We start from the raw sequence: 12,747 nt of genomic DNA on the forward strand, positions 1-12,747 counted from the left end.
CCTATGGAAGCTCATATTAATGTAAGGTAGTAAACTCGTGATAGGTACGCGATCCTGGCACTGATAATGTCGGCATTAAGAGTCCCGGCAGCGCAATCCCGAAGGTTGAAAATATTGATGTCTGCAGGAGTGTATTGTAACCCTTCTCCTAACAGGGATGTAGATAGCAGATTGGTGGCCAGGATGCCACCTTTCTGAATGTCAATGTAGAAAGTCCGACACAGGACTTAAGATAGGCGTCTACAGACAAGAACGCCAGCCCGAACAAGGTAAGACGGGGGCGTCTTGTTTGTTAATGTGGGGGAGGGAGTGTTAGGTTTAGGTAGCATAGCGGCAATAGTTAGTTTTGAGGGGGTGCTAAGGGTTAGGCACCACTGGGGGTGTTAGGGTTAGGCACTAAGGGGGGAGGGTTAGGTTTAGGCAGGAAGAGGGGTACTTTGGTTCAGGCACTAACTGGGAGGGTTAGGGTGCCAGGTAGGTAGGATTAGGGTTAGGCTACAAAAAGGGAGAGTTAGGGGGAGAAGGGGGAAGGGTAAGTATACTTACCCATTCCCTATTGGGATACCAACCATTGGGATGCCGCTGTTTTTATTTTGACAGGAGGAATCCTGACTGTCGGTATTACATACCCATTCCCTCCTAACCCTACCCCTAATTCTTACCCAACTTTTCTGCAGCCTAACCCTATCCCTCCCTCCATAGCCTAATCCTAACCCTTTCCTCTCACCGCCTAATCCTAACCCTCCCCATAGTGCCTGAAGCCCTAACCCTAACTTTAATACTCACCACCTGGATTGCATCCATCAGGATTCTGGAGCTGGCTTTCTGACTGCTGTTGGGATTCCAGTACCAGGATTCTGTCCACTGGTATTGTGTGTGCTGGGATGCCAACTACATCCCGTAAATTTGGTTCTGCAGCATCACACAAAAATGTTGCACCTATGTGTCTAAGTAAGAATATTTCTGTAGTTAAATGATTCCATTTAAGCACTTTTTAAGTCATATCAGCCTATCAGGGTATGTAAGCCTAAGAAATACATGTCATCAGGCCACAGTAATGATTTCCTTTAAAGCTGCTGACTGTGAAGTTTTGATGCCCTTCTGAGATTATTTCACCTGCTTCTTAACTGGCTAGTAATTAACTATTGGCAAAGTTTTATTTTTAGCAGGTCTCTGAACTCCAGATTCATTATTTTTATGTGAGATATACTAGAAACATTTACTACATAGGCCAATTTAATACCTTATTTACATAGCGTCAAATAAATTGCTGATTTGGCAGACTATATCAGTAATTTCTGTGTTGTAAATGTATTTTTTGTCACTAATGGAAAGAATCTGGATTTTATAATGAAGGTTTTAGCCTTATTTGTTTGGTTTAGTTTTATTTTTGTGTATGACAGAATATAGTCATGAGAGGAAGTAGAATTGTGCAAAACATTCTATAAATTTGGCACACATATATTGCTGCATAAAATTTAAAGGAGATAGATATAGTTAGATAAATAGATTTTCCATTGACTTACAAAAAATTATTACATATTGCTATGTTTAATTACATCTACAAACCACTAATAGTTTTATATTGACAGATGGTACTGTTAATATAAACTGTTATGAGGGATACAAACTGTAAAATGCTATTGCAATGTCAATAAATTATTTTCTAATTGATTCCAAATAAATTATTTTTAATTAGCAATAATACTTACCTCTAGCAAGTAACCCATGTTACAGTTACAGATAAAGCTTTTATTTAGGTGCAAAAAAAAATTTACTGCCTCAATTGTGGGTTACAATTATGATTTTAAAGTAATCAAATTGAAAACCTTATAAAATGTACCCTAGGTATCTACATTATTTAATGCAATTTCACACTCACAGCATAGTAAAAGGTATGTTAGTTGGTGATGTTATATACTATTTTAGTTAAAAAAAAGATGCTTAACTTTTTAGTGAATAGATGATGGATTAATTGAACAAAATGTTTTCATGGACTGTTATCTAATAAATAAAATAAGAAAAAAGAGAAAAATGGAAAATCTTGAATGAATAGAAAATTATTATAAACAATATTGTAAAATACTATAATTCTGTAGTAATCCAAAAAATATTTACTTATATATTTATTATTAATGGTTGATGTAGTGGTTAGTTTTACTGTCCCCCAGTAATAAGATCTTTTGTTCGATTCCCACCAAGTTACTATCTTTGTGGAGTTTGTATGTTCTCATTGTGCCTGTGCGGTTTTCCTCTGGGGTGCTCTGGACAATTCAAAAACATACTGGTAGATCTACTGGTTTCTTACAAACATAGTGTGTATGTGTTTCCATGTGATAGAGAATATGGATTGTAAGCACCACTGGGGCAGGGACTGATGTGAATGACCAAATATTTTCTTTTAAGCACTGTGAAATGTGCACTATATAAATAACTACAAAAAAGTGGAGAGACAGCTGATCAGTTACCTGATAGCTGAAAAAATCCTGATGCTTCAACAATTAAGTATTTGTATAAAACACCAATACTGCAGCAAGCCTATTAATGCCAGTAGCTATTCTGGCAATTTAGAAAATTCCATAAGAAAGAAGAAAAATGGTGGTAACCATTGGGATGCATGCGGCATGCGACCTGGATGCATGCTCAGACTGAAAACATTGCCACTTACATTGCCAATGCGTGCACCTCTAAAACAGGTCTGCTATCTCTTGCTTTAAAACTGCAGTACCATCTCGCAAGGGGATTCTGTATGCAGTCATCTTTCCCAGAGGTCTGACTGTTACAGCTATTTTATTTTATTAACTAACTTTAAATTATAGTGGACAGAGTGTGTGCAGGAGTATCAATCTATATCAGCGTTTTTCAATCACTGTGCCGCGGCACACTAGTGTGCCGCGAGCAGTTGTTAAGTGTGCCACGCGGCCAGGTCTGACCATCAGAACGGTCAGTCAGATCTGCCGTACTGTGGAACGGGCAGTGCTGAGCTCTTCTGGGAGTCTCAGGTATGCCCGGGCCACCACCTACAGTATGCAGACGCAGCAGCGTGACATGACATGTCATGCATGCCACATCTCCAGTCAGCCCACTCACACGCCAGCCAGCTCCACGGCCTGCCCTGCATGACGGCCACCAGCACCCCCAGTCACTCAGCCCCGCAGCCACAAGCACCACCAGCCAGCCTACCTGTGTCACCAGTCAGCCCCGCAGCCGCCAGCCAGCCTGCCTCAGCATCCAGCTAGCCCCAAAGCCACCATCTCTACCAGCACCCCTAGTCAGCCCCGAGGCCACCAGCCTGCACGCTGCACTCTGCTGACATGTAGGGGCAGAACAATGTATATTAAGATTTTATGTGGGAGCCAGTGTTCTTTGTTTTTTGGGGGGAGCAATGTCTTTTTTTTGTTTGTTTCTGTGGGTTTTATTCCTGTGGGGCCATAGTGTGTGGGTTTTATTCCTGTGGGGCCATAGTGTGTGGGTTTTATTCCTGTGGGGCCATAGTGTGTGGGTTTTATTCCTGTGGGGCCATAGTGTGTGGGTTTTATTCCTGTGGGGCCATAGTGTGTGGGTTTTATTCCTGTGGGGCCATAGTGTGTGGGTTTTATTCCTGTGGGGCCATAGTGTGTGGGTTTTATTCCTGTGGGGCCATAATGTGTGGGTTTTATTCCTGTGGGGCCATAGTGTGTGGGTTTTATTCCTGTGGGGCCATAATGTGTGGGTTTTATTCCTGTGGGGCCATAGTGTGTGGGTTTTATTCCTGTGGGGCCATAGTGTGTGGGTTTTTCTATGTGCGAGACAATAGATTTTTTCATACTGTATGTCGCGCATGCCGCATTGCCGGATGGTGTGCCTTGGCAATTTTAAGATCTTGTGCAGTGTACCTCGGGTTAAAAAAGGTTGAAAATCACTGATCTATATCATCGTTCCTTAGGATATTCTCTATTAGCTCTTCCCAAATTATTGCTGTTATTAGGTGTCTTTTTTTGCTGTATTTAATACAGTACACTTCTTTTCTGATACTTTCTCCTCACCTGTCCTCCTTGCTAGTCTAGTTTTTACTTAATTTATTGTGCACCATTTTTTCCTGTTTCTCAGGGGAAAAATGTGTGAAACTGCAATAAATGCAATACAGTGTTATCACCGAAAAAGTGCCAATTTTATCTTCAAATATCAGAAAGGGAATACCACTGAGAAATATACATGTTTTCCAAAGCTTAGAGCAGGTGTTTAGTTATCCATGAAGTTATGGTGGTGATCTTGTTGCAGATAATACTAAGGCTGGGTACACAATCATGCCGATGGTTTGGGTTCTTTACCTTCACCCCGGTACACAAGATTGCCGGTACACATTACCAATGTAATGAATGATGGAATGATACCTCGTTCCATCCTACATTACACTGCACAGCCCCGCATATGATATTATGTGATTGGCTGTGTAACATGGCCAATCACACAATATTGCATGCAACCCATGGAAGCATGCAATCGGACATACACTACGCGATATGCCTGATTTGTTGTTCTGATTTTCTGAAATCGGGAAAATTGGGCAGATATCATGCAAGTCTGTACCCACCCTAAGTTATGAATAGCAATGCTTTTTACACATACAGTATGTAAAACTCACATGGTCCAAGTGTTTATGCTATTACCAACCTGCTACCAATCAGCGCAGCTTTCTGTAAATGGAGGAATCCATAAACTTAGAAGAAAAGAGCTTCCTGATAGAAACCTCTGTTTTAAAAAGACAAACAAAAAACAAAACTGATATATGTTGTAGATTCAGCCCACTTATAAGAGGATCTCAGTTGCTGATTGGAGCTACAAGCAGTTACACAAATATCACATCTGTGCATTGCTAATGCAATACATGAGGTGCTGGGATAGCCAGATGGGTGATTTTTCTTTCCCCATTCCGGTTCCTGACATATTAGTCCATGACAGTGCTAACGCTTCCTGCCTTGCAATGATAAATGGCAAAGTATAGTAGGAGCTGACGTAAATTCACTGGCCTCTGCAGCTTCTTTGCGGTAGACATTCTGAGCATCCATAGGGTTGCTCAGATGTTCGATGGTTCTTGTAATGTTCCTGATGTTGATTCGATGCTGCCTCTTCGGATGTAGGCAGCAGAGCTGGGAAGCCGGCAGTGGGCGTCTTTTTTTTTTTTGTACAAAAGATGACCCCGGCAGCATTAGCATAATTTCTCAGATCCATTGCAACCGAAGACACAGCACCGATATCTTGTGCATCCACCTCTGAATTTGCCCTTATTTAACTACATCTATATATGCATATGATTTTTTGTTTTCATTTGGTCATCTCTGTGAAGACGCCCTGTACTGTACTTGCAATTCAGTTACTCTATATTTTCCTGAAAGAATAAAAAATTTTACATTTTTTACAGTACACTTGTGTGATAGTGTAACTATTGAATTTGTATCACACTGGTTTTACATACATTTCTTTCACACAGTTTTGAAACCATACTTAATCTTTTGAAGTGGTCCCACATGATCTTGAAAGCTTGTGAACAATATCTATGTACACAGTTTCTCCTGTTCCAATAAATGTAATCTCTCTCAATGTCACTGTCTGTCTGGTATTTCACTGGCATTTTCTTGCAGCCATGAAACCTGTCAGTCACAGCCCTCCCTATTTATTTTGTATCTTACTTACAGTTCTTAATCTATTTCTGCTTCATGTTACTTCTAGCAACTAAATTAACTCTAGATATCACCAAATGTATATTAAAGACTTTTATTACAATATTTAATTTAACAATTAAAAAAGTAAAAAATGTTTGGTGTTCTTTAATACAGCTTATTCATAGCAGTGCATTATTACAGTTTTAAAGTCATTATCTGTGTTTTTGAAATATAAAAATATATATTGTATTTACTTAAATGGATATACATTTTTTCAATCTTGCTTAAAAAAAATATAATGTAAAAAAAAAATAAAAAATACAGATGAGTAATAAATGCTACTATTTTAGATACAGATTGGGCAATATACAGTATAATATATAAGCTTTGAAGTGATGGAGGATTCCACATAGGGAGAATGGGAGGGATTGCTTATCAGGCCATAACCTTATCAATTTGTGCACCCTCACTCTGTGCAAACTGATCAAACACCTCCTATGAAGAAGGAAAACATGGACATTTGCTGCTCTCTATATTTCCCTTGTCCCCTTAGTTCTCATAATACACATTTTACACCCATTTATGTCCTGTCCTGGGGTACTGCATAAAAATCACTTTTAAAATTGACTTGTAACTTTAGTGTTATATTGTGGATGATTGTGTCTTCAATAAAATACAAAACTATAAATACTCCATGTAGAAACAAAGCAGTTGAGTGCATGAATGAACCTTTCAAAAATTCAGACAACAGTGTGATTAATGGTACAAACTCACCCATTTGATAGGAATCTAATATCACTATGTTATTATAATACTTAAAATTCTATTACCCTCTAAGAAAAAATTGTCCTAAGGTGGCTAATGCCCTAAGTAAAAGTCGCGACTAGTTGGCGGAGCCACCTCATAAAGTGGCAAACGCAGGATTTCTAGAGGGGGGTTTCCAAATGTTTGATTTTAGAGTGAGTGTGGCCAGTCCATGAAGAGGGCTTTAATAGGCGTCATACAAAGTGTATTGTGTGTCATAATTCCAGCATACACAGGACCAGTGATCACAGTAAGCCATTAAATGTGGCAGTAGGGCCATCCTGCCTGAGCTGAATGTTTTTATTTTAGATGTGGGCACCATTCCAGGGCATGGGAGCAAGTCCGGGAGTCTGGGGGAGCAGCAGAAGAACCTAGCACTGCCCTTGACATATATGTTAATATTGGGTTCTATAGCAGTGCATCCCTAAAAGTGCATGTTTTCCAAATCCCCTAATTGGTGCACAGGTCATTTATTACTGGCTGATACATGTGAAAAGTTCCACAGGTGGTGTTAAATATTTCATTCATGATACTGAGAAGAACATGCAGCACTAGTAAAATTCCATCATATTACTATTTCTATTGTGGTCATGGTGTGGGCTGGTGAGGGGGGTTTCCAGGCAGATGGAAACCCCCCCTGCATTTGCCTATGATATGCTTAGAATTCCTTGATTCTTCAATGTACTTATAATCAAAGTGTTGCTGTATATAAAGTTAGAAGAGGCACTGTAATCCAATTGATATTTGTTGTGAACAATTGAATACATATAAATAGCATAATTTTTACTTAATTACAGTACTATATTTTAGCATGAAGATATAACTCTTGGAATGTATTTCTATACAAAGTAATTGGCCTACATACTGTAAGTCTTCAATGACATAAGTTGAAGTAGTGACACTATTACGTTTCCGATGGAGCAGGCTTAGACGAGAAGCAAAGTACTTGCAGGCACTTCAATTCTAAAGTCATGGCAGCCTATTGGGCCCCATCTATCGGTAATGTTAAATATACTTTCATTCACATTATTCAAGTCCCCATTACTGAACTTCTTGCATTTATTTGGAATCAAGAAATCAATTTAATCTGTTAAAAGCTCTATTTGCACCCAAATTCATGCTTTTACTAGCATGTGTTGCCACTAATAAATGTATGAAAATATGTTTGGGAATGGAAGCCATTGGATTCAATAACCCATATCAACTAGCATTTATATTTCAGGTTGAAAGCACTAGCTTTGCATTGTTCATATGCTGACTGTCCAGTTAATTCTTTTTACTGCAAGTAAACATATTTGGGCCAATGGAGTGTTAAGTGCAACTGCTCGGTAACCAGCACATGTTAAATGCAATTGCATTTCACAAGTGATGTAACTGATGTTTAACACAGTGCCAGCAGGCAATTTTCCCTATTTACAAAACAAAAAAGTTACATATTTACAAAATGTAAAAATTGTGCCACATGACAGTGGTAGTAATACTAGTTTTTTCTGTTCCAGTAGCCTTGCAGCATTATTTACATTTTTTTATGCAAATTTGTGTATTGAACTAGTTGAGACAGTATTAATAATATACAGTATTTCTTTATTCGGATTATGAGAATTATAAATCAAAATGCGATTTATATTTACTTCTCCTACACATTTGCAAGAACATTACATTTTATTATTTGATGTTATGAGTTTGCTTATTTCAAGCTCTTTGTTTAGGTAAGTTATACCTAAACAGTGGAGTTATGTTAAATGTGCACCATGCTATTAGGAAGGCTTGTTTGTGTCTTTTTTATTCATTCTCTCATCCTGGCCAGGGGTGTTTTTCTGTACTGAACGCCCCTCTTCATATATGGTAAACATACTGTGACACATTGCTCAATAACTTTTACTTTACAGGTAATAAAAATATATTTAAAAAGAAACATCCGTATGTGCTTCAGAGAATGTGTTAAGCATTGGAGCACAAGCATATCTTTGCATATCTGAACAGTTTAAATTCATTTAAAGAACAACTCAATAAAATCAGTAGAGCAACATTAATGTCTTTCAATTGTTTCTTCTTAATTATTTTTGACAATATAATGGGATTGCCTTATCTGCATGTCATTTTCTGAATATATATTCTACCCTTGGAATAAGCATTGTTTAGTTCATTATAGTTCCTTTTGAGATCTGAGCATACTTATGAAAGGTTATATTTAACAGAGAACAATAGAGACTTGAACGTAAAATATTGACTTACAGTGTGTGTGTTTATTGATCTACAGGTCTCCTGACAAATGCAACAACAGTACCCTGCAGAAGAAGAAGTAGTGCAGGCTTGTGAGAGCTATGTACTTTAGACAATTTTACTGCTGTGGATCATCATCTCATATGTCCTCAACTCTGTCTGTTCCCCAGTATCTCATAAAAGACAGCCTAATTTTTCTACATTATGAGCTAAACTTTGTCCTTCCATATAAAGGATCACAGAAAAGAAGAATACTGAATGTTCATATGAGATATGTTTGGGCATTAGCAATACAGTTCATGGCTAACATTTCACCTACGGTTTGTGTACATCACCTCTAGACTTGATGTTACCAAGTTGTTTGAAACTGAATATTCTACCACTTTGAAGAGTATTCACCCTCCCCCAATCAGCCTTAGAAAGAAGACTGTTTTGTCTACAAGAGGACTAAGGTACAAAAGAGAGTGACTTCTTGTGCCCTGGACTGTCTGAATTGCTTTTATTTTCTTAAATGTTGGATATACACACAATAGACCAAAGAGTAATGCCTATGTTAAAATGGACACAGACCTAATATCATCAAGCATATTGGGTTTAATTGTAAAGGTTTAACATGAATGCTTACTTATGATTTAACAAAGGACATGTTTTCAGCATTTCCAACGCTGGAATTTTACTATCCAGTGGACATCTGTATGGACAACTGCAGCAAAATGGATGCAGAAAAAAAGCTCTTCAAAAGAACATCTAAGAAATGTAATGGAGCATGGAGAAAACAATAACAGCCTATGTTTTAAAACACATTTCAGAAAACAGAAACTGTTTCAATGATATCTTTATTCCTCTGTACTTAGAATGACATTCCCATACTAAACTCATTTTCAGTTTTAACGAGTAAAATATGCCTCTTCTACAATTCCATTTTGATAGTTGAAATTGGATAAACAGTATTTGCAAAAGAGCATGTTTGGTCACCCGTGGCCTCATTCGGTACACCATTTAGCACCAGAAAGAAAATTAAAGAAAAAAGTGACACTTGTTTGAAAGAGATCATTAAATGTATTTTGAAAAGCCTAAAGTTATATATTTAACAGTTTTTATATGTTGTATATTTGTAGAAAATCCTATTTAACAATTAACGTGGTAACTCTGCAATGAAAACTGTCAGAGTTCTGTTGTGTTTATTACTTCAGTTGTCTCTGAAGTCACCAGTGTAGTTTGCTTTCTTCCATTGGGACATTTTGGATGTAAAGCATGAGCAGGGAGGACTCTGTAGAAAAAGCAAAGAATAATGTTTATATAATATAAATGCATTCAACCATTGCACTCTTGGAAGGCATTTTTTTTTGCTTTTGTGTACTGGAATAATAGTTGAAAACATATCTACATTGCTTTTTCCTATTACTTTGAACCCCTCTTATTAATTCACATAGTCTTACAGTTTATAGGGATATGTATGGAAGGTACGCATAGTTCTAACTTAAGATACTTTTGTATGCTATACCGGTATGCATTAATGGGAAATAGGCTTTCTATCACTATCACACTGTTCTACAAATAGAGATGCTGTCCTACATTGATAAATTATGTATAACACTTAGACTATAAAAATAAGGACTACTTGTACCTGAAAAGATATCTCCTATACTCTGTACAAGATTTACCTCATCGTTAGAAATCTATTTTTATTCTTCAGTTTCATGAAGCAAGCAATTCAAATTGGATTGTGTGGAATTTAGGGCACAAGCTATAAAATAGAATTCTTTATTGTGTTTTTTAGAAATACTAGTGTGTTACAAATTAGTGTACTGTCTTCCTGGCAGAATTGTTTCTTTAAAAACATACATTACTTTACAATGGTTTAAAAAAAAACTACCACATTTAACCCTTTCTTTTTCATTTATCTAAATATTCTTTTAAATGTAGCCTACTAATTTAGATGTGACATTAAACCACAGGCTAAAAACACTGAACTCAACTGAGGTCAAAGATGATCATAGAGGGAAAAGGAACAATAAAGACACACTTTTTGAATACTCAATAGCTTTGGATGGATTGCAGGTTCCAAATTATTTTATTGTAGGGCTGCTGTTACAATTGTTTAAGTTATCATGAGATTAAATATATTTTGACATAATCCCTCTTTGTTCCCTTTCATCTGACTAATATGAATTATTTGGGTTCTGTCCAAGTTTTTTGTCTGACACCATTTTAAATTATTAGGTAACAAACATGCAACAAATGGTGTTAAATATTCAGATTTTAATTCACATGAATCTTACACTTATTTTCAGCTCATTGCATTAACTCCTTCACCTCATAGAGAAAGTCGGCAGAATTTTTCACAGTGATATGTTATCTAAAAGTTCACAGTCTTTTTTTTTAATTAACTGTATATCCCCAATTGATAATTAGATGATTAGTGCTGCTATCTGGATTAAAAAAATTAAATTATTAAAGCTGTTCTAACAATAGACAGCTAACTTGTATCGAGGAGGTTCAAAAAGAAAGTTAAAAGGGAGGGAAATATGAGAGCCTAGACTGTCCAAAATAGATTGGCAGGCACTTAATGGACTCAGGATGCTTGGGGGGTCTGTCATGGCTACAGTCTGCCATTTGCAGCATCCAGGGGACACTCCGGGGGCACTGCATCTGCGAGTCTGGCTGCATGATGCTGTTTCAGGCACACTGCTAGCCAGATACAAGGACCATGAGTGATTGGCAGTACCACCCACAGAGTGATGCACTCTGTATGGCTGCACCGCTCGTCCATAGCTAGTTACAGCCCTGATTGTACCCTTTGTTTAAAATAAAAAATACATAGATAAAAATATATTAAGTATTTAAAACAATAAAAAAATATATAATTATAATGAATTAATTTTGCTCCTTGAAACAAAAACTGTATTTTAACCATCGGTATTCTGCTGCCGGGATTGTGACCATCATTATGGTCACCACCGGGATCCTGACTACATCCCATTATTGGCTCTACAGCTTTTGTCATAACTTGCCTAAAGTATAAATATTTGGTAACAGGAAAAATAGGGATACAAATTTGGGGTAAATTTCTCAAGTTTCACTAATAGTGTTAAAAAGTAGGAAAAATAATTAAAGCTTTGGTTGACTGTACTAAAGAAAAACAATCAAACCCTATTAGTCCACAATACTAATATACATATAATATAACATATATAATTCTAACAATATAATTTAGTTTGGTCATTTGGGTAAATAGCCAAGTTATAAGGGGTTAGTTATAAAGCTTGAGTAAGATCAAAGTATATCCCACAATTGATAAAAGAATATATTGGAATCAAAGTTGTAAAATATAAGAGTACTGTAGATGGCCTCTTTCAAACAGAATTATTAAATGGCCGTCACTGTGCAATTATTTCAAAAGCATTTAAGTGGACGGTAATATGTCTTTTCTGGTAGACTTTAAACTCAGGGATGAAGGGGTTAATGTTCACAAAATGGAGTCGAGTAGTTATATTTTATGCACTCAACAGCTAAAAGTGTTCCATTTTTATTGCTTTAAAGTATTTGCTGTTGTATTGGTATAGCTAAATTATAAAAATAAAGACAAGTCTTTTTTATGGAGCCTTTTGTTCACTACAAACACAATGTTAACAGTGACAATTATGTATGAAGAGGCCTATGCATCAAGATATTCTTCAGCTGCCTTTTGATATACTGTTAAGTTTATGTTCCTACATGTAATAAAAAATCCAGATTCTGAAAATGAAATGGTAGAATTATCCAAAAATGTGAACTGAGATGACAGTATAAAATATAAAATATTTTCATACTGATATATATATATATATATATATATATATATATATATATAAATTAATATAAAAGTATATTGTGGGATATCTAGTATTATGTTTTCAATGGTATGAAGCACAGTTATTGATCATCATGTCTTGTGAATTTACATTTAGTTATGCAATATGTTTAATTATTTCCCAAAAGAATGTGTGCATGCTTATGTCAGTTTCTACTGATGTTGATATCTGCACCTGAAAGCAGGTACTATGGGTCAGTTACAAAAGAGCAAAGTGCAGACTTG

The 12,747-nt window shown here is 36.6% G+C and overlaps 1 protein-coding gene across 1 annotated transcript in view; it reads left to right on the top strand.

Moving 5' to 3' along the window:
- Positions 1–12,268, top strand: part of TAFA5 (TAFA chemokine like family member 5) — a 582,521-nt gene extending 570,253 nt beyond the window's left edge. Inside the window, exon 4 of the mRNA XM_088455939.1 lies at positions 8,707–12,268. Within this exon, the coding sequence (XP_088312065.1) occupies positions 8,707–8,715 (9 nt within the window). The 3' untranslated portion in view covers positions 8,716–12,268. The remainder of the gene's footprint in view (positions 1–8,706) is intronic.
- Positions 12,269–12,747: the final 479 nt, after the last annotated feature.

The sequence above is a fragment of the Taudactylus pleione genome, unplaced genomic scaffold (genome assembly GCF_031769625.1).
Source record: "Taudactylus pleione unplaced genomic scaffold, aTauple2 ptg000041l, whole genome shotgun sequence".
In the NCBI taxonomy this organism is placed as follows: domain Eukaryota; kingdom Metazoa; phylum Chordata; class Amphibia; order Anura; family Myobatrachidae; genus Taudactylus; species Taudactylus pleione.